A 23,345-nucleotide genomic window follows, 5' to 3' on the forward strand; every position below is an offset into this window, starting at 1 on the left:
GGATTCTGTGACTCCCTCTCTCTCTGCTCCTCTCTCGCTCTCACTCTCTCTCTCTCTCTCCCAGAATGGGGCAGGAAGAGATACCATGCATGACCGATTCCAGGTGTTGAGTCCTACCTGTGGCAGGAGAGAGCAACAGGCATGAAGTTTTATGCACTGAGAAACACTAATTGGCCCTACTGTGAAGATGCTGTCAGTTGAATTTCCTCTGCTCTTCGATTTCTTCATAGAACAGCTGTTATAAGGAACTCCACGTAACTAAAACCTGAGTCTCTTCCCTCTGGGGAATTTTCCTTAATGAGCATCTTGTGGCTGCACCTCCTCTGTGGGGTTTTGAAATGTGTTCCTCAAGTCAGTTACATCTTTATCCTGAATTCCAGGATTGGCTGGCTAGTAGGCCTCATAGTTAATGATTTTTCCTTCTAGGAATTCACAAATACAGCTCCAAGGAGGAGGCTGATACAGTTTCCAGTTGTCGAGAGAACAGTTAAGATCTTGAAATCATCTATTTGGGAAAAATAGTTTTCTTTGCTGTAGTGATTCCTCACACTTCGCACTTCCCAAGTGTAGATGCTCTTTAACCTGTATTAACTCATTTAATTTTACTCTCTAAGGGAAGTGCTATTATTATCATCCCTATTTACATATGAGAAAGCTGAGGACCAGAGATTGTCTTGCAATGTGTTTGTTAAGCTCATGCAACCACTGAATGGCAGAGACCAGAATTCAGACCTACCGACAAAAACCTGGTTCTGAGCCCTGTGCTCTTTGTTTATTTGAAGCATCCTCCACTGATGGCTCATTTCCTCTCTTAGCAGAGGTAGCAGATTTCTAGGCTTCACTAGTCAACAAGGATCTGAAGATGTGACTTGACTCTACTGTTGTGTCACATGTAATTCCAAGAGTATTGTTTGGGTGAAATACCAGGTGTTCAAAACCTGTGGTCAATGAACTGGAGAGTTCCCCTCATATAACTACATGACCCATGCGCTTAAAGTTTACATTCTAATGTCGGGGGGAGGGGTGGGAATTCAGTTAAAGCAGATATATTTACAGCTTTACAAGGAAGCATTAAGCAAAAACAATATTATGTAGTCTACAGTCTATGGAGTAATGGCAAAAATTAGCCGGTTGGACCATCCTTTCTCAGCTTGGGTCTCAGCATGGATATAAGTACTTACTTGCCAACCAAGTATTTTGAAGAACTTCTTTCATTTTTGCCTATAAGTTTCTAAGATGAACCCTAATTAGATGAAAAGAATATTAAAAATAACCTCTATTTCTTTAGGAGAAAAGGCTCATTCAACTTTTCTGAAAATATTTCTCTTTCTGAACTTTCAGCTCTCCAGTGACATGCATTGTAATTTAAACTTATTTCTTTGGCTTGTAATAGAAAATGTAAGTTTTCTCATCTGTTTTGCTCTTGTAGGGCTTTCGTATAGGTATGAAACAGGAAATCTCATTAGAACATCAAATGTTCAAATACATTTACCCAAAACATTAGTGTGTAACAACAGTGGGGTCACTATTGCTAATTACCAAGTTGCCCTCTCCTTTGGCCTGTATCAAAATGGAAACTTTTTGTGTTCATGCCCTCTATATCCCAAGGGAAACGAATAGATGTGATTCAGATGTACAATCTTCTGAGTTTACATAATTTGCACTCACAAAGAGAGACTTAATTTATCTAATAATGTTAAAAATTAAAAAATAACTGTATTGAAAGAAAGAGGGCATGGAAGCCTGTTTTTGTAAAAGAAGGATGAATCAATGAATGAATGAATCCTTTCTCCCTATATTAATTTTTTATTTTTCTGTGAACAGATTAAAAACACAGCAGTGGAATGAGGACATTTATTCACAATTTGAATACTGGGGAACTCAGGAGTGTGAACAGTGTGAGTGTGTAAGAGAATCATTCCATGGAGCAGTCACAGGAATGACCATCTATGTCCTCAGGGCCATCACAAAGGGGGAGTACTCACCTCACCAGAGTCTGCAAAAGAGGGCATGGCCACACAAAAAGACTCGAATCTTGTTCACATAGTTGATTCTGTAAAGTCTCAAGTGAGCATGTCTCTTCCGTTGTGCATTTGTTAAGCACATAGGCTGCTGTGTCTGTCCAACTATCTGAATTTTAACTACATCACCACCCACCATCCCCAGTGTTTCCATTTACCGATTGTGTGATCTCAAGGAAGTCATCTCCTCCCAAGGCCTCAATTTGTTCATCTGGAAAGGGAGTTTATAATCCCATAACCATCCTCAATGGGTTTTGGTAGAGCGCAAAGGATGGACACACACTGAGAAGATCAGGCGGCACAGGAGTAGGCACTTGATGATTTGTTTGGAGAATATAAAGTATGATATGTAACGAGCACAAAATACACATAACCCATCACTAGTTAACTTGAAAATTAAACCAACCTCCAAACGTCTAAATTTTTATTTTCCCTGATGATTCTAACAACTGCCTCTTAAAGCTAAATGTAAGGAAACAGCAGACTGGTTGTGGTATATTAAATTATAAGGGAGGACTAATTTGAGGATCAAAGGTGCTCTTTGGGGGATATCACTCGACTGGTAGGAAAAGCATCAGCTGTCTCCCTCTGTCTCATGTACTTGTACTCTCTGTCTTGGAAATATCCTTCCCCACAGTTTCAGAATCTTGATGTTTAATTTAACACAAAGGTCTTTGAGAAGCACAACAGGGGGTTGTTCCTGGTTGTTCTGGCATTGAGGAAATTGAAATGTACATGTTTTTTCTCATTTATCAAAGACAGGCAAGAATCTAAACTGACATTTTATATCAAATGAATTATGAACTGTGTACTTTGTACCTAAGGGAACAACAACTAAATTAGACTTTGGGATAAAAAAGAGAGAGAGACAAAAATAGGTTTTTAATAAAACATACAGTAATTTCTGTTACTATGTCTGATGGTGACATGACCAGTCTTATTGTGTAACTAGTGAATGGATGCAGGCTACTCTGAAATTGGTAAGATTTAAATATATTTGAGAGATGTTCTCAGAAAGGATTAGATTAAATTACTTCTCGTGTAGCTAGGTTTTATGAAAAGTGAAACATTCTTCATCAACTAAAGTTAACTTTTACCTTTTTGTCAATGCTCTCTTAGAAAAGAAGGACAGCACTTGCAAATTCTTAGTACAGAAAAACTATGAGATTAAAAGTTGCTTGAGGAAAAAATGTAGTATTCAAGATAAGAATAACATAAGAATATCATTTTCTATATCTCCTCCATTGATCTGTAACCTGTACACACATATGCACACTCACACTCACACACAAGTAAATTATCCTGGTGATTAAGAGCATGAATTCTAAAATCAACCATATTGGGTTCAAAACTAAATTTCTCCTCTTTTTTTTTTTTTTAATGTTTATTTACTTATTTTTAAGAGAGAGAGAGCATGAGCGAAAGAGAGACAGAGAGAGAGGGAGACAGAATCTGAAGCAGGCTCCAGGCCCTGAGCTGTCAGCACAGAGCCTGTTGTGGGGTTCAAACCCACTAACTGTGAGATCATACCTGAGCTGAAGTTGGACGCTTAACCGACTGAGCCACCCAGGTGCCCCCTATATTTCTCCTCTTGCTAGCTATGAGACCTTGATCAAGTTATACAGTTATACTTTGCCTCAGGTTTTTCTTTCTATAAAAATGGGAGAAATAGTAGACATAGGTTGACATTGAGAGAAGTAATTAGGATAAATGCATGCAAAGAATGTGACAATGCTGGACACATAATAATTGCGTATTGCATTGCAAAGTTGTATCCTCCCCATTGCATGTGAGAAGATTGCATAGCCACAAATTAGCCTCCCACTTTTCAATGGCTCCTGATTCCTGGTAGATAGGGAACATTTGAATTAAACTTTTAAGGTGAAGGAGGAGATATCCTATCATGTCTGTGCAATATACTAAATAATCATTTTTTAAATTACTAATTGAAATTGAAAACTTCAATTGAAAATTGAAAATTCTTGAGAATTAGAGGTGATCCATGCTTTCTTCAGCTAGGCAAAGCTATGTTTTGTTTACTATGCTATTTGTCAAAAGTAGATATTCTAATTTGTGCTACATATAAATTAAGAAAGCATTATTAATGATAATACATTTGTTTTTTACTTCTGAATTTCCCCCAGGTTTATTCACCTGAAACTGACAAAATTCCTTGGCATTAATGCCATATGCTTTCTAATACCAATGTTACACTGGATGGCAATTGTGTGGCTAAATTACTAAAACAAATAACTCACTAATACTGTGATTATAGATTTTCTACACATGAACTTAATTATCTAGTTATTAATCATGACTGTGGTCAAATGAGTATCATTTTTTTATTCTCAACTTTTCTGCTACTTCCTGGGCTGAAATCAGTTCTTAGAAGTCTTTCAGCATTTTTTACCCTAATGATAACTTTTATTTCACTTTCCTTAATAGAGAATGTGAAAGTAATGGCCTATTGAGGTAAAGGGTGTCCTGCATGCAATCTTGGTGTTTTAAGACTAGATCTAGTTATTAGTTGAGTAATTTATTAATCAACTTGAATTTTAGATCTGCTCCTATCGTTAAGATGATTTTACAACCAATCCCCTTTTGTTCTTTCATCCTTAAATGGCGAAAATTTTGTAAGCTATTCAAAGATCACTTAACTTCTTGCTTCTTGTTTTTCCAGTATAGTAGGTTCAGTGGCAATGTTAGAAAGAGTCATGGTTCTAGTTCTAAAATGCAATAGTTTATTTTCTTAACTATCTGAGTTAGTTTTTTAACTATTGTTCTTGTTGGACGCTTTCAATGGAATATTTTGTGCACTCCTTATAAAGAGAATGGCTTTGACTTAGCTTGAATTTACTCATTGTTAAAATTGTTCATTAACCTTGCTAAGCACATCTATTTTTTTTTAAATTTTACAAAAGTAAGATTCTTCAGGGAATTATTTTAAATGAAGTGAATGAACAATATTTTAACTAAAAATAGTATAGACTTAATCCATTAATATTTTTGTTACATATTTTAGAATATTTTTCCGATTGAAGATACACTCTACCTAAAGGGCTCAAGCAATCAGATTCTCAAGGAAAAAGAATTTAATCTATGTTGCCTGGAAACTAATTTGGATGAATACGATGGTATTCAAAATAATAGGAATACTAAGAAGTACTCTTAGGAATACTAAGAGGAATTCAAATGTCACAAGCAGGGGCTTAAATAGAGTGTCTAAATGTAGCATATCTACAAGGGAAAAGAATACAATTTGGCTGGTGGTTTGAGATTGTAACGACAACAAAAAATTCTTCTGGGCATTATGACCACCAACTTCAGGGCTTCTAATTAGTCTGACAAAGTGACAGTTCCACATTCTAGTTGAACAAATAATGTATCTAATGAAATTCAAAATCCCTATTTTTCTTTGAGCACAATGAGCTACATCATTCACAGCTTTGGGGTATTTCAAAATTAACAGAGGATGACTTCAGTCTGTCTGATGTTTCCTGATTAACAAATTCACTGAAACTGTCTTGCAGAGTAATTTTAAGCAATACTTTAATCTTAAACCACAAAGGGAGGTGGAGTTGAAGGTATGTTGCCTTGGTCCTATGGATGCTAATGTGAAGTGGAATCCTTTGTTTCTCAAAATGGTCAATAGCAATTAGTATTCAGTGGTGTCTTTTTATTCTGGTGCCCTTGACCCACCTCTGCCACCCCTTTCTATATTACTCCTATTATAAACTGTAACTGGGGATATCCTCGCTTCTTTTCCATTCTAATTAAAGAATTCTTAGCGAACACAGGGACAATTTTTCATTTCATGAAGAACAATTACTAGAGCTAGGAGAGATCTGCCAATTGGGTTTCATGTAACTTTTGACAAGTATTTGCACCAATTTTGACTGATGTATTCTCATACCAGTGAAATGTTGGTGAGATTTTGAATTTACCTCAGAAAGGTAGACCCAACTGAGTCAGTGAAAGACCAAAGACAAATGTAGCATCCTCAGATTTTATCCAGTCATGTGCTCTAAAACAGTTTATTTTGTCACTGAGCTGAAAGGTAAATGATAGATTTTTTTTTTACAAAAATTTATTTTACACACACACTTTCTTCCTAGGGCTTTTGTTCCAAATACTCCTCTACTAGATTGGTAATAACCTTGAGAAAATGTCATCATTTCTTGAGTTTGGGTCTATAATGCCTATAGCCATTGTTATGCATCTTATTTTTCTATTTTTCTCTGGAGACCTTTCTGGGAGCTTTCAGAAACAAAGGTGCCTTGACAAGTAAGAGAAAAAGAAAATCCTGATAAATGGAGAGACAGACTGAGGCAAAGAAGGACAGAAACAGTTTCTCCAAACGTCTACCTCCAAGTAAACCTCCTTGAGATTTAAAAGGAACAATTATTAAAAAAAAAAAAAAAAAAGAAAGAAAGAAAAGAAAATACTTCAAAAATATTTTACTTCCTTTCGAACCTCCTGGCGCTGAGATTCCTCTGCTCCTCAAAGTTGTATCCAGACTCACAGCTGATTCCTTAGACTCCTGTGGGGCAGGTGTGGAAAACACGGAGAAAGGAGGAAGCCACACTCTTCTCTGAGGAGGGGCAAGATTTTGGCTTGGCCAGGTCACTATAAAAGGCATTATTTAAGATAACAGTAAGAAAATTAGGTTTTGGAGACAGGTTGCTGGGTTCAAACAGTAACTCAACTACTTATTATCTATATGGCCTCATGTAAGTCACATATCATGTCTGCTATGGCCCCAATAGTTGAGTTTTCCCAAGATTCACATGTTGAAGCCTAACACCCAATGTGAGGGTGTTAGGAGGTGGGAGCTTGGGAAGTAATTAGGGCATGAGGGTGGAGCCCTCATGAATAGGATTAATACCTTTACAAAAGAAGCCTTGTCCCCCTTCCACCATGTGAAAACATAACAGGAAGACACATCCATGAATCTGCAAGTGGGCTCTCCCAAGACACCGGATCCACGAGTGCATTCATCGTGGTCTTCCCAGCATCCAGAACTGTGAGAAATAAATTTATGTTTATTACATAACGTATCCAGTTTATAATATTTTGTTATAGCAACAAAATAGACTAAAACTTCCGTCTAAGCCTCCTTTTCTTGACCCACCTCACTTTACATATAGGACTATTATGTGGATTAAATGTGATAATTTAAAGAAAAATTTTCTGATGTTTATTTATTTATGAGACAGAGAGAGACAGAGCACAAGTGGGGGAGGAGCAGAGAGAGAGGGAGACACAGAATCCGAAGCAGGCTCCAGGCTCCTAGCTGTCAGCACAGAGCCCCATGCGGGGCTCGAACTCACAAACCGTGAGATCATGACCTGAGCCGAAGTCGGAGGCTCAACCGACTGAGCCACCCAGGCGCCCCTTAAATGTGATAATTTGTATAAAGCATTTAGTTCAGTGCCTGGTATAAAATAAATACTCAAAATTGACTTTACTATTTTGGTATGTTTATCTTTACTAATGAATATCAACACGTTAGCATCTTTTATGAGGCAGTTAACTGAAGTCATTAAAGTTATCAATTTGTTAAAAACCCTTAATATAATAAAATCAAAATCTTGACCAAAACTCTGAACTTTGTTCAACTTTCATTCATTCAAAAAACATTTACTGAGTTCTTTCTAGTTGTCAGGCATACTCCTAGTTCCTGGGCTAGAAAGATTGCTGGGACAGATATAGTGCATTTCCTCATGAAGCTGAAGGCTGTGGCTGCCATTTTGTTGTTGTTTATAATTGCATTTACTGCAAGTTCTGGATGGCCCTTGGAAATCTCCAGGAAACACTGGAATGAATCAGGGGTACTCAGAGCTTGATTTTACTTTGGGAGAGGGGAGATTGCTAATACACTAGGACAATATGTGTTTGCAAACAATGAGGTAAGACAACTATGTCAAGGTTGTTAAGGTGTTTTAAGCACAAAGTAGTATCCTATTTATTTGATGAGCTATTATAAGGAGTCATTTTTAGAATTCAGAAAAATTAATTGATTTACAGCCATTCTCTCATTTTGTAAAACTGCAAATTATTTCATTAAATAATTAGAATCCATTGTTGACCCGGTTCCTTAAATATTCATTCCCATAAAATGAAAACATGGGAGAAAAAGAATAATCTGAAAACAATTCTTTAACCGTCAAATAGTTTTGGGGCGCCTGGGTGGCTCAGTGGGTTAAGCGTCCAACTTCAGCTTAGGTCATGATCTCAAGGTTCCTGAGTTCGAGCCCCGCATCAGGCTATGTGCTGACAGCTCAGAGCCTGGAGCCTGCTTCGGATTCTGTTTCCCTCTCTCTCTCTCTCTCTCTGCTCCTCTCCTGCTTGTGCTCTGTCTCTCTCTGTCTTTCAAAAATAAATAAACATTAAAAACTTTATGGGGCGCCTGGGTGGCTCAGTCGGTTAAGCGTCTGACTTCGCTCAGGTCATGATCTCGCGGTCCGTGGGTTCGAGCCCCACATCGGGGTCTGTGCTGACAGCTCAGATTCTGGAGTCTGTTTCAGATTCTGTGTCTCCCTCTTTCTCTGACCCTCCCCTGTTCATGCTCTCTCTCTGTCTCAAAAATAAATAAATGTTAAAAAAAAATTAAAAAAAAAATAAAAACTTTAAAAAAATAAAAATAAATGCCAAATAGTTTTATAAAATTGAAAAGTTTTTAAAATAACTTAAATATTTGTCCACTGATAACTCATCATATTCCTTTTTTTGGTTGTACCTTGGCTCTCATGCATCTCAGAAATGAATCTTGTGCTTGACAACAATAGCTAACCTCAGCCTAGGTTTTGTAGTATAATTTTCTGATCCTTTCTCTTCATTATTTAACCATGTTTTCTTGTGTTTTATTTTAAGTGTTTTAAAATTACTTGGGGAATTAGGTAGGTGAATAATTATAAAATCAATGAGTGTTTTTTTCCTCTCTTTTTGGGACTCTAATGACATGAGTGTTTATTCTTAATTGACCTGCATGAGCATGGTCTATACAAAATAAATCTAAAGAGGGGTGCCTGGGTGGCTCAGTCGGTTAAGCGGCCAGCTTATGATCAGGTCATGATCTCGTGGCTCAGGTCATGATCTCGCGGTCCGTTGAGTTCGAGCCCCGCGTCGGGCTCTGTGCTGACAGCTCAGAGCCTGGAGCCTGTTTCAGATTCTGTGTCTCCCTCTCTCTGACCCTCCCCTGTTCATGCTCTGTCTCTCCCTGTCTCAAAAATAAATAAAACATTAAAAAATTTCTTTTCAAAATAAATCTAAGGAAACCAAATAGCTGGAAATACTAGAGATAAACATTTGGAAGTTCATGCACATAGATGATATTTGAAGTCCTCCAACTAGATGCAATCACTAAAAATAGGGCTTCTTCTATGTGCCAGGCTCTGTGTTAGTCCCTGGATATGCAGGGATAAATTAAAAATTGTATTGGATTGTTTTCATATTTTGCACTCAACTTTTATGAAAAAAAATCAAAATAAGTTATGTAAATAAATGATAAATCTATTTATCAGTTTCAGAATCCAATCCAGCCAATTCAACAGTTAATACAGTAGCCCCACCATGCCTTCCCCCCTCCCCAAATATCTTACAAAACTAAACTGAATAATGTCAATGAGAGGAGGATTTTCTGTCTTCTTAGTATAAATTTCAGACTCCTTACCTGGCCTCTAAGACCCTCCAATAGAGCATATGCCACCTTTAATAGCCTTCTCTGAGTTTCTCCAACAGATAAGTTCTACCTCTACATCAACTTATAGGTTCTGGTCCATACGAGCTCAGCAGAATCTTATTCCTTCTAGTTTCAATACCACTTCCTTAGAGAGGCTTAGCTCTTTCAGCCAATGTCAAGCCAGCCTTTTCTAATAATCTCTTGCAGCATGACATTCTCCTCTTACGCACTTTGTACATACTTAACCACACAGGTTTTGTATTTTTTCAGTGCCAGTCTTCCAATACTTGACAATATTTTCATGCCCATAGAGGTGGAGACTGTGGCTAGTGTGTTCTGTGCCATGTACACAACCCCCAGGACCGTGACGGGAAGGGAAGAAAGGAGGAAGCGTAGATGAATTTTTCAGGGAGTATGAAAGTATTAATACGACTTTATCACACATTTCAGTCCTTCTATACTTCCAATATTTATAGCTTGGAGGCTACATAGTCAACAGGAAATAAGATCGAGTTTTGAATCAAAATACATTGTCCCAGCCTGGCAATTTGGGCGATCACAAGGGACTGTAAAAGTAATGTAATGCCCACACCATTTAATTCATGGTATGTTTGTAAGATCAAATGAGAAATGTAGGTGCATTTAAACGTTAATTGTGATTATATTTTGAAATGAAAATTCAAGAGTTTTCTTAATTAGCCAACATATTATGTTTCATAATATTTTAACATATGCTAATGTATTTAGTTTAGTTTTCTAAGCTTTTGACAATTTCTGTGTCACCAAAGCATCTCAATAAGTTCTCCTCTTCTCAAAATTAAACTTTATCTCCATAAAATAAAACAAAATAAACTTTACCTTCAGATCATATGACTCCTAGCCTAACGTTAATTCTCCTTATATAAAGTAGGGTATGGTTAAAAGCACAATCTGGATCTGAGCCAACCAAAGATATTTAACATCTCTAAATGTACATTTATCTATAAGATGAGGGAAATACTACTACTTCTATCAAGAGGATACTTTAGATACTACAAGATAATGTATGTAAAATAAATTGGGGAATGTTAATTATAAATTATGAATGAAAAATATTTTTCCAGTCTTTTTGACTAAAATGTAATGAGATCTTCAGTTTCATGGCTCATCTGTTTGATGAGGTAAAAATCAGTTACTAAGCTGATCAAAATTAAGATAGCTGGGCACTTTAAGCTCTTTAATGGGTATCATCAGAACATGCATTTTCTAAGTATTGTGAAGGTTTAAAGTGCTTACAAAATAGTGCAGGATCAGATCTACTTCTTTCAGAAATATGGTTGTTGTTGCAAATAATCATTGACAGAGAGCTCACTGCAAAGTTGTCAAGGCTGGGGAAGAAAATTAAAAACAGAAAACAAATAATAATGTACACTCCTTGTCCTCGAGTAGCTTACAACCAACCATGAACATAAAAATTTCCCGAACATACTGAATTTCTATCACGTATACAATCTTTGCTGTGGTGTGGGCTATAAAGTGATTGGTTGGACTGTTTTAGCCACTAAATAGTAATAAACTGAGTGAGACTAATAAACTCAGTGGCACTTGCCTAAAGTGTGTTCTATGGAATAATCTATGAAGGTGTTCATGATGGTGTGAATAACAGACAAGTTCAGGTTCATAACAATAGCAAACATATAGTATTTACAGTGTCTACCTTATTTTATTATGTAAATAAGACATTATCTTATTTAATCCTTGCAATTCAACTCTATGAAGTTTTTATCCTTATTGTATTGATGAGAAAACTGAGGCACAGAGAGGTTAAGGTATTTGTTCAACAACTAAATAGCAGAATCAGTATTTGAACTCAGGTCTGATGGCTCTTTACCAGTGCACAGACATTTGTTCTATGATTTAGCTAAATAAACTCTAAATAAAAACATTTCAAGAAGTTGGTAATAAGCCATTTAAGTTAAAAATGTTTAAAGAGCTAACTGGACTCAAATAAGAGAGTGGCAATTGCCCAAAATATTCAGGACTATCTGATGTAATAAAAAGCTTATCAAAGATTTTAAAAAGTTTTAGTTGAGCAAAATGCGTTAACAAACATTTTAGAAACTAAGAAATATTAAATAGCCAGTAAACCTACTTTTAATATTTTAATTATAGTCCGTGTTTTGTCTTTAATTATCTAGTCCCCAATACTCCTATGAGTATAGCCAACTGCCTCTCCTGTTGGTGGGAATGCATATTGGTGCAGCCACTGTAGAAAACAGAATAGAGAAAAACATTAAAAATGGAAATACCATATGATCTAGCATTTCCACTACTGGCTATTTACCCACAGAAAATGAAAACGCTAATTCAAAAAGCTGTATGCACCCTAGGTTCATTGTAGGATTATTTACAATAGCAAAGATATGGAAACAACCCAAGAGTCCATCTATAGATTAGTGAATAAAGAAGATGAATGGAATATTACTCAGCCATGAAAAAGAATAAGACTTTGCCGCTTGCCACAACATGGATGAACCTAGGGAGTATAATGCTAAGTGAAATAAGCATATGATTTCACCCTTAAGTGGAATTTAAGAAACAAACAAACAGAACTGGTGGTTGCCAGAGGGGAGGTGGGTCAGGGGATAGGTGAAACAGATAAAGGGAATTAAGAGGTACAAACTTCCAGTTACAAAATGAGTAATTCATAGAGATGAAAAGTACGACATAGGGAATATAGCCGATAATATCGTAATAATGTTGCTTGCTGACAGATGATGAGTATACTTATCATGGTGAAAACTGAGTAATATACAGAATTATTAAATCATTGTATTGTATACCTGAGACTAACATAACACTGTATGTTAATGTATATATATGATACAATCAATATATATAGGTATTTCAAATCAATCAAGTTTTTGATCCATCAATATCAGCTTTGTTAATATTCCATATCTATAAAAATATCACCTGCAATTATTTTGTAAAGTCATGTTACCAAAACATGAGTCAATAGCATAGAGTTTTCACCTAATATTGTAAAGCAAACAAAGTTTACAAAATAATTTATTTAACATATTTAGCTTAATCATTTAAAAATATTATGTATAGACACACTTGTATAGAAGACAGGTGAGATAATCTAGAATAGTGTAAGAATGGATATCTCCGGGTCATGTAATTATGTATACCTGCTTTCTTTGGTTGGTAATTTTCAAATTTTCTATCATGAACATGTATTTTATACATAAATACATACTTTAAAAAAGGGGTCGTGTTAACTCTCTAGAAACGGATTGTTAGCATTTGCTTAACATTTCTTTGATAAGCAATACTAAATTCTCAAAATTTTGTCAGTGCCCTAGGTTACATAGGACACAAAAAATAAGATCTCTGCTTTTAAGCAATTTATATTACCATTATTTTGGTGTTATGGGGAAAAGCCACGGTTAGACTTAAATTTAAGATTCAAGTTGGTGTTGAGAGATGAATTACAGTCTTGGAAACAACAGACACGTGAGGCTGTACGTTGCCATTCTGTTAGTCATATAGTTCAGATTGGTTGTTTGACCTTTCTAACCTCAGTTTGCACATCTGCGATATGGGGCATTGAGACAAATAAATGATAAAGTGAATGTACTATAAAGTAGTATTTCAGATCTAACTTGATATCGCTGCTGTGTTAGTACTCTCCAAGCAATTAATCTTTTATGCTAAAAAATTATTCATTTTCAGGTCATTGAGGTTTTATTTGTAAATGGAAAATGTGGGGTGGAACCTAAGAATTATTGAGTCAGAGGGGAAAGATATTTTTCTGCAGATCTCACTCTCTACCAACAAGCCCATCTATCCACCCATTCATTCATCCATCCATACATTTTTGTAGGACATCTTCTGTAAAGGAAGCACTCTGCTGGACACTACAGTATCCCCTTAAATACTTTGTTTCTTTAATAACATTCCTCTCAGATTCTGCGCGCTTGTTGGAAAATGATTGATCTTGCATTTTTACCTATCCATAAGATCATTTTGAATCAACTCTATAGCCAATCTGAATAACATTGATGAACTCCAATATTAAGCAGGCCAGAATTAAGATTCTTAGTGAGTTTTTAGCAACATCCCTTGAGGAAAGGAAAGTTGGGAGCTTCCCTGTGATATACTCTGGTCAGAATGCACAGAGTGTTTAGTTTAGGTATAAGGCTTCATATTTTTGAAGATATGTTATCAAATTAGAACACTTCCAAGTCAGGTACCATGGCTAGATAATGGTTGAGGAATCCTGGAAACTGGTTGGGGGAAGCAGCAATGTGTAGCCTGAAATGGGGAACTTCAGTGGAGGAGAAGACAACCACTTAAACATGCCTGAAGTTCTGTCCCATGTTGGTGGTAGAGGCTTGTTCTCAGGGGTTAGTATGACTGAGACAGGGTCCTAAAGAGTACAGTGTGAGCATGACCAGCACCCATTGCCCATGCTAGTTGCAATTTATAACTGCCACAGCTTAATTAAGCCCTGTTAATTATTTAGAGTATGCTGTTTCACTCTCAGAGGTCCTGATGTGGACAAAAGATTATATTCACCCTAAGTGTTGTAGAAGTGATATAATTTTTTTAGTTCTGTATCAGAAGGAGCACACCAACAAGAAGAAATGTCCAATAATGTCATGAGGCAACTTTCAAAACAACTATTTTCCTGTCACTGGTAATGAACACACAGAGGCCTGAATGTCACCTGTCTGGGATGTTTTAGGCAAGAATCCTGTATTTGGTGGTGGCCTTTAAGCTACCTGCACTCCATATTTAAAATGCTCTTGTCTTATTTTTAGCATTCTACAGTCAAAAGTAAATTCCATGGCATACCTATCGATAACACTTAATTTTTCTAATATATTTTTCTTACTAACATGAAGACTCTGTTTTGTATTTCATTGAATTTCTGTGGGCTTTGGCTAATTTCAGAGAACTAGGGAATTCACATAAGTAGTTCTGTATCAGGTTCCTTGTGGGGGATGAACAAGACCAGGAAAGAACTGTTTAAGGATATGACTTAGAGAAAAAAATAAACCCAATCTTCACTAAAACAAATGTACTTACTATTATAAATGGTTTGCTTTTGTGCTCACTTAAAAAATTTAATATTCATCATCTAGGATCAGTCACTTACTGTAATGTGCTGTTTTGCAGTATAGAATTCAGAGCACCAAGTCCTTATCCTGCCAGTAACCACGTTTTGTGTGGTTTGAGATAAAAGATGCAACCTCTCTGAGCTTCAGACTCTTTATCTATACTACAAAGAGATAACACCACAATTCTGTAGTGTAATTCTTAGGATTAGAAATAATTATGTTCAAAAAAAACAACCTGGCACAAAGTATGTGTTCAGAAAGTCAGATTTTATGAGAAACTGTTTTGCAAACATGAAATCTATTTTAATCTACTTGCCACTATTTAATGCTGCTCTATTTGTACATCCTTGTGCTCAAGGTTGACTGTCCATTTGTTAGCACATCTGCATTTTCCTCATAATTAATATCTTTTTTTAATGACATATGGTTTAGTGACTGGAAATTGAGTCTTGCCTTCTGTTTTCAATTTGTTCATGACTCAACGACTCAATGTATGTGTCTGAACTTTAATTTTCCATTCTGGAAACTAGAATTTAAAGTCCTTGCTCGTGTATAGCTATTTCAGAAAATGGGAGCAAGTGTGTAATGCAAGGATTTTGAATACATGCCAGGCCGTTCGATCGTGCAGCCAGGATGCATGTGGGTAAAAAGGACATGGTTTCTCTCCTGTTATGTAAACAGGGGGACCTGAATGGGGATGTCAACAATCTAACCTCTAAAGTGGGGGGAGTGGGGGGAGTAGGGGGGAGTATGGGCAAGGCTGGAGCCAGATTCCAAGTGAAGCCAGGAAGAAGCATCATGTCGGCTCGGAATGAGCATGGGCAGAGTTGATGAAGTTCTAGGCCCTGGAATCAGGCTGAGAACACAATTACCCAATTTGAACAATCTCACAGTGCTCCCGTGGCAATGCCCTTTCAAGGCCTGTTCCTTTGAAAGGCAAGGTCCTGTACACATTTGGATGTGAGTTTCCGACTTCTGAAACTCTGGAAGCACTAATACGTCTTCTATGCTATTTACACATTCTGTGTTATAGTATTTGAGTCATGTCTTATCTCTCTACCAAATATAAAGTAGATGGTCTAACCCCCTGTTTCTCTCTACCTGCCCTTTCCCCTCCCCCAGCGAAGAATCTTGTGCAGAGTGGCATTTGATGTATATTTTTTTAATGTTTATTTATTTTGACAGAGAGAGAGACAGAGACAGAGAGAGGCAGTAATCAAGGGAGGGGCAGAGAGAGAGGGAGAGAGACAATCTTAAGCAGACTCCACACTGTCAGCGCAGAGCCCAGCGTGGGGTTCGATCTCACAAGCCGTGAGATTATGACCTGACCCGAAACCAAGAGTTGGACACAACCAACTGAGCTGCCCAGGTGCCCCTGATATATTTTATTGTAGATTTGAGTTTAATACAAAACATAGATTTCTTCTATATTTTAATGCAGTATTTTATTCCAGTATTTTAAATGCACACACATATACACAAAAACACACCGTAACAAGTTAGTAGCTGTCCTGAGAAATTGGTGCATATGAGAAGTATATTGAATTCATTTTCTCCCCAAAAGTTTCCTCTTCTGACCACTGCAACCTTGGTAGTCACCAGTCACATGGAAAAAAGAAAAAAGCTTCTGTTTTTGCTTTTTAGAGCTCCCCTCAGAGATCTATAAATTTGTAAGGAGCAAAAGTTTAGGGAATGCTGTTTGTTTTGGGGGTTTTTTTAGACAGAGAAGAATCCACAAGTGCGCATCATTTAAAAGTTTAATAAAATCATACATTTAAAAGATTATAGCATCTAGACTCATCCAACCCGTGATTTAATTTATGGCTTAATGTGTTGTATTCATTTTGCCTTCCAAAAAAGGTTAAATTTGAAATTTTATTAAAAAACTCCCTTCCTTTGAATTTATAGATTGGGGTAGCTGTTTTATCCACTTGCCGTGTAGAATTAGTATTTACTGGACAAGATGTGTTGATTCAGGAGGTTGTCTGTGGAGTGCTTGCCCCGTGAGGGTCATATTAAACTCGAGAGAAGCTTTTCGAGCAACATAGCATCTTGGAGACAATATATCAAGCTGATAGATACACGGCTCTTGTGTTAAGGAACCAGAGGTGGAATTATGGCTATAGTTCCCAGTTATTGCTTTGGTGCTAAGGAGCCTCTATGGAATAGGTCTAGGATAAAAGGGGTTAACCAAAGGGGAAGGAAAGGTTTCCAGAATTCAGTGTTTCCAGAAGCAGACAAAATGAATAGTTGTACGTAAATAATATAAGATGATCACTCTGTTTGGAAATATTTTGCAATTTTATACAAGCAGAGTATGACCAATTTAATGGGGTGCTTTTTTTGATGTTAACACTCAGAAAAGAACCCAGGATACTATATTACTATTAGGGAGCCTAGTTTGGGGCAATTCTCCCTTCTTAACAGCATGGTAATGCAGTTTTTAACACATGAATGGATTTTTGTGTATATATTTAAAGCTCTGTTTTTTTCATGTCCATGACTTATCCAAACTGTTTTTTTTTTTTTTCTGAATTTGGGTTGTTGATGATATTACATTCCTTGACACAGAAAAATTAGATAAGAAAACAGTCAAATTAGGGACATGACTATATGTGCTGCATTATACACGATTTTGTACTTTACTTATCGCCCATGCTCTCTCAATGTATGTTCGTTTATTATGAATCAGTTAAAAAAACATATAGCAAATAAGAGATAATCAGTGTTAAACCTATTTGTGTTCACAGATAAATTATCAGGTAGTAAGTCTTTATTAGCAGTGGATAATGGGATACGAGGCCCTGGACAACAGTTCTACTGCATTTCCTAGGCTACTAACTGAGGGAGCAATTTCATACCATTTCATTTCTCTGTTTTGTTTTTGTTTTAGTGTTTGTTTATTTTTTGAGAGAGAGAGAGAGAGCAAGCAGGTGAGGGGCAAAGAAAAAGGGAGAGAGAGAATTCTAAGTAGGCTCTGCACTGTCAGTGCAGAGCCCTATGTGAAGCATGATCCCATGAAACCATGAAATCATGACCGGAGAGCCAAAACCAAGAGTCAGATGCTCAACTGACTGAGCCACCCAGGCGCCTCTCGTTTCATCTCTCTTAAAGCATATGATTCCCTCTCACACATTAGCACTGAGTTGATGCCTTTGCTTTTATTTTGCTCACTGAGAAAATGGAGTCCATCAGAAGAGATCCTTGGTGTTTTTCCATCAATAAATCTACCTCTGTCTCTGAATTGCCTGTCCCTGCGTTCGCTTCTGCACAATGGGTGTACCATTCCTGCTCTATTCAACAGCCATTGTGCCCTGGCTTATCTCTCTGTCTCTCCCAACACAAGGAATTTGTTCTGGCCATTACTCTTCCTTCTGCTACATCATTTCCCCAAATATCTTCTGGGTCTTTCTAGTAAGTGTGTATACACTTTAGCATCTCCCAGTTTTTAGAACACCTTCCTTAATTACATAAGCTTCTTTAAATGCTGCCCTATTTTCTACTCCCCTTTGGAACAAAATCCCTCAGAAGAGTTGCCTGTACTCACTATTTCCTCCTTCTCTGCCCTCTCATTGTCTCCTCAACCATCTCCAGTCATGCTGCCACACCCATCACTGCACACATCTATTCTTGGCAAGGTCACCAAACACCTTTGGTGTTTGGCCAAATGCAAGATATAATTCTCGGTCTCATGCCTTGAACTCTCAGCATGTTTTGCAGAGTTGATCAGTCCTTTTTGATATGCTTTCTTTACTTGACTTGCAGGCTACACCTTCTCTAAGTTGTCCTCCCTCACTGACCACTCCTTTATGCCTCCTTTGTGGTAGAACCTTCCTCCTGACCTCAAAATGTTGGGGGACCTCATGGCTCAGTTCATAGACCTCTTCTGCACTCACTCTACCTACATTCACCTCCTAGGTTATTTCATCAAATCTCAGCTGTTACATACCACACGCCTTCATCCACAACTCTTATCCAAACTCATACCTCCCACTTCTTCCTTGATGTCCCCACTAGAGATGAATTTATGCCTTTCCCATGTAACATGGACGAAACAGAACTGATCCCCGCCCCATAACTGATTTCTCCCCTCAGCGTTCCTCAGATCAGTAATGGCACCACCATTCACCTGGGCAGTTAGGCTAAACACACTGACATCATCTTTCACTCCCTTATTTTCTCTTAGCAAAATACCATCCATACTCACTTGGTCAGCAGAATATATCACCACCTCTGCTGCTGTCACTGGAATCCATGCTATTGTCATCTTTTACCTGGATTGCTATAATAGGTGATTCCCTTGTCTACCCTCACCCCCCCCATTAGCATAGAGTAGTCTTTATAGGTTCCAAATTATGTCGTGTCCTGTATTAAAACCCTGCAATGGCCTACAAATCCATTTCAAATGAAACCCAAAGTCTTTAGTATGATTTTCAAAGCCTAGAACTAGAAGGCATCTGGAGGGATCTAGACCCTGCCTGTCCCTCCAACCTCTTTTCTTTTCCCTCTCCTTGGCCTATTTCCAGACACTTTGGTGTCTCCACTGTGCCTTAAACACAACTAGTACTTTCCCCTCTCACTGCCCTTGTGCTTACTGCCTTCTGTGGCTGGGTTGCCCTTCCTCCAGACATTTTCATGGTCACTGAGGTCTCTGCTCAAGTGTCACCTAATGACATGCTCTTCCTATGGCTTTCCTATCCAATCTGAATTGTTACTTAGCAATAAAATGGCACACTCTCTTTCATTTTCTCTTCCCTTACCCTCCTTTATTTTTGTCTTGAGCTTATCTATCCGGTATGATCTTAGGTACCCATTTGCTTAATGCTTGCTCCCTCTGTTTACATGTAAGTTCCATAGGGTCAAGGGCCATATCTGTTTGACTCGGTGTTATTCCCCCTCCACACAAAGAATACTTTGCACAGAGTAGAGGCTCAATAAATGCTTATTGAATAAATTAGTGGATTATCGATGAACTCGACCCTTGCAACAGATTGATGAATCACATCATGTAATTCGTCTTTTCCCATCACTGGCCATTCATTAGCTTCCTAGTTCACAGGCAGGTTCTCCTGAGGGGGAAAGTATATAAAATCACACCCTACGTAAGGTTGTGTATAAAAAGAAGTTGAAAATGAACCCTGCTAGGTATTTTCATTATTGTAATCCCTTCTCCTTCCTCACCAATGGCTTCTAGTAATCCTTGGCAATTAGAAACTTACATTACAGGACACTTGGAAAGTTCAGTTGTTCAAACATTCGACTCTTGATCTCAGCTCAGGTCATAATCTCACAGTTCATGGGTTCGAGCCCCGCATCAGGCTCTGTGCCGATGGTGCAGAACCTACTTGGCATTCTGTCTCTCCTTCTCTCTGCCCTTCCGCTGTTTGTGCCTGTGCTCTCTCTCTCTCTGCCTCAAAAAGAAATAAATAAACTTTTTAAAAAAGAAGCTTATATTAAAATTAGGATGTTCCTGAAAACTTACAGTATCTTAGCACTTAAATTATGCTAAAGAAAGTTCAGATCAGTCTGATGTCGTCATCATCATCATCATCATCACCACAAAAACAACAACTAACTAATCATTACCAGGACCCAAAACAAGGTGCTTTATTTACATCACTTCTGATCTTCCCAACAATCCTGCAAAGGAAAACTATCCCCATCCCAAAGGTAAGAAACATACGCTGAGAGCCATTAGGTGATTCTTGATTCTCCTGAAGTCACAGAGCTTTGCTTCTGACTAGCTTTGGAACAAATTTTTATATGATAGTTTCATTCAAGTTATACCTGTTGGAAAAATTAATTTAGTAATCAGACTCATCTTGTCATTTTTTTTTAAGTCGAATGGACTTTAGTTTCCTTCATTCCTGTTAGACCTCATAGAACTATTCAAATAGAGTTCCCTGATAGATTATATCAAGCAGACAGGCTGAATTCAGGAAAAATTTGCCAGAGATTCAACCAGACTAGGAAAAGCAACATGTATGCTTCAACTCACCATGTATTTGAATAAGGGCAACTGACTGTATAAAGCACACGGGGAAGGAACTTCAGTTTTTATGTTTTCGTTAAGTGAGAATTACACCTGCAATGTGCTACTTTCAGCCAACCGTGTATACTTAATATTGTAGAAAATACAATTTTAATAAACCATCCTCAAAACACCAAAAAAAAAAAAAAAAAGAAAGCCAGTTGTGATCATGAGTAGAAGCGGGATTAAGTGGCAATGGGTGATAATCGATGAGAGAAAGAAAAGATCTGGACTCCTTCACTGTTTGACTGCTTGATTGCTGAGGAAAGAGTTAATTTAAAAAGTTACTTTAATATTTGGTTCACTAAGTTCCCTACATGTTTTCAATTAGATAAACAGAAGTACAGGTGGGGATGTGCTGCATGTTCATTTGTCTTGCTGTTTGGGGGCTGGCTTCTCAGGTTGAAATACTAACGTAATTGTGTTGAAATGAACAATAAGGAAGTACAGTAGTTCAGGAATGAAAATGTTAAATTAAATGGACCATGTTTAACATTGTTGTTGATCCTGAGGAACAGTTTTTCCAGTATATGGAGCATTTCGATTCCATCCAACATATGTTCTCCACAGTTTTCTCTGCTCTAATTCATCTGTGTTTTTCGACAGCTCCAGATGGCGTGTTGCCTCCGAGGCTTTCATCTGCCACTCCAACCAGTCTTCAGGTTGTCTGGTCTACACCAGCTCGTAACAACGCTCCCGGCTCTCCCAGATACCAACTCCAGATGAGGCCCGGCCACTCCACCCATGGATATCTAGAGTGAGCCTGTTACTTTGTCTATCCTCCTAACTGTCACCTGGATTATATGTTATGGACATAACTTACTTTACCTTAATTTTTGAATAGGTCAGTTCTCATTCACAACAAATAAAGGCCACCTTTTAAAAGTTCAAATAAAAGACAAGCAATTCCTTAGGACATAATTATTTGCTCAGCAAAATTATCTATTTTCCATTTATATAGCATTAATATAGGATTTCTTCACCTTTAACTTTTCATGGGCATAGATATTGCATAAAGCAGACATACACCTGAACTAAAAAAAGAAATGCTATCTGAACTGTAGATACAAAATTATAATACTTAGTCTACAAATTCCACGTGGCAATCAGCCTCAATAGTAGACTAGAATTTTCTCAATACTACTAGAATTTACATCTCATATAAATGCAATATTAGAAGCCCTCAGCCAAGTGGCTCCTTATTTTAAGAGAGATCTCCTGTGACAACAGAAAATTGCAGTACTTGCCTGGAATTTGACATTCTCTGAAAATTCCTTGCAGTAAGATTTTACTTGTTTTTATTTCTTTGAATGTCTGAAGCTTCCTAATTAACATCTCTTTCCTATGTAGGTTATTTTCCAATCCTTCTGCATCGTTAAGCTATGAAGTGAGAGATCTCCAACCGTACACAGAATATGAGTTTCGCTTGGTTGCCTCCAATGGATTTGGCAGTGCGCATAGTTCCTGGATTCTGTTCGTGACCACAGAGGACAGTAAGTGGTCTGAACAATACACAGCCAAATGTCGTCTACATTAGGGACTATTAAATGTCTTCAGTTTTTCCAAAACAGAGAAGTAAGCCTCCCCTGTTTTCTTGACATTTAGTGACAATAATCTTTTCTAGGCCAAGGATAGTCAGACTTCCAGAAAGAAGAAAAATGGGGGCTTGGGGGATTTTGAGGGTGAGGCCTTCAGAAGAAAAATTACTACAGGAAGAAGGAATTCGCAATAAATTATGGCATGGCCCCATTCTATCCTTCAGGGTACATCTAGGTGTCCTACACGAGGAAAGTTATCATCTTCCACTCAATGTACTCTGCTTTGGAGGAATCCTGACAGGCAGAAGAACATGAAATAGGGGTCTTGCTTCATGAAGATGCTTAACGTGTCATTATACCTTTTCCTGGAAACAGATCCCATTATACTTTTAGTCACACCTGAAAGACAGACTTCAGAATAGAGAAATATAATCTGATAACAATGGTTCTTCACTATTACGAAGACTAGATTGGGATTGCCTTATACAATGAATTAAGAGGCTTTCGAGTCTGTCACGAAAGAGTTATGTTTTCATATATAGGTTTTTACTAGGTTATATATAGAAAATAAATATTTGGCTATAATGCTTAGTTTTATATAAATGACCTCTATAGGGGCATATATATATATATGGAAGTATAATTTTTTTTTTAGAAAAGTTTGAAATTAAATCAAGCTATATGGAGTGAATGAGGACACTGTATTTTTGAACATTGAGGTTTTTAGGGTTAATCTTGTCAAGTCTTTTAATCAGAGGCTTCTTAGAAGATGTTGCTCTGTTGGCCAATTGCCATTCTGGCTCTATATCCAATGAGGACCCAAGTGACTTTCAAAAGGCTAGATATTAATCAAAAGATATGGTATTTGAAAGAATCTCAATTGTATATTAAGTAGATTCTTTTATTGCTACAATACCCTTAATTATATTATTTTAGTAAGGATAAGACATCAAATGAGATAGA

General features: G+C 37.3%; 1 protein-coding gene across 3 annotated transcripts in view; it reads left to right on the forward strand.

Annotated features, from left to right (window-relative positions):
* The window catches only part of USH2A (usherin), a 742,577-nt gene that overhangs the window by 456,861 nt on the left and 262,371 nt on the right, over positions 1-23,345 (forward strand). For all 3 annotated transcript variants that reach the window (XM_045455771.1, XM_045455772.1, XM_045455773.1), the window contains exons 39-40: positions 21,451-21,601; positions 22,195-22,337. In XM_045455771.1, the coding sequence (XP_045311727.1) occupies positions 21,451-21,601; positions 22,195-22,337 (294 nt within the window). The remainder of the gene's footprint in view (positions 1-21,450; positions 21,602-22,194; positions 22,338-23,345) is intronic.

Source organism: Leopardus geoffroyi, chromosome C3 (assembly GCF_018350155.1).
Source record: "Leopardus geoffroyi isolate Oge1 chromosome C3, O.geoffroyi_Oge1_pat1.0, whole genome shotgun sequence".
NCBI lineage: Eukaryota > Metazoa > Chordata > Mammalia > Carnivora > Felidae > Leopardus > Leopardus geoffroyi.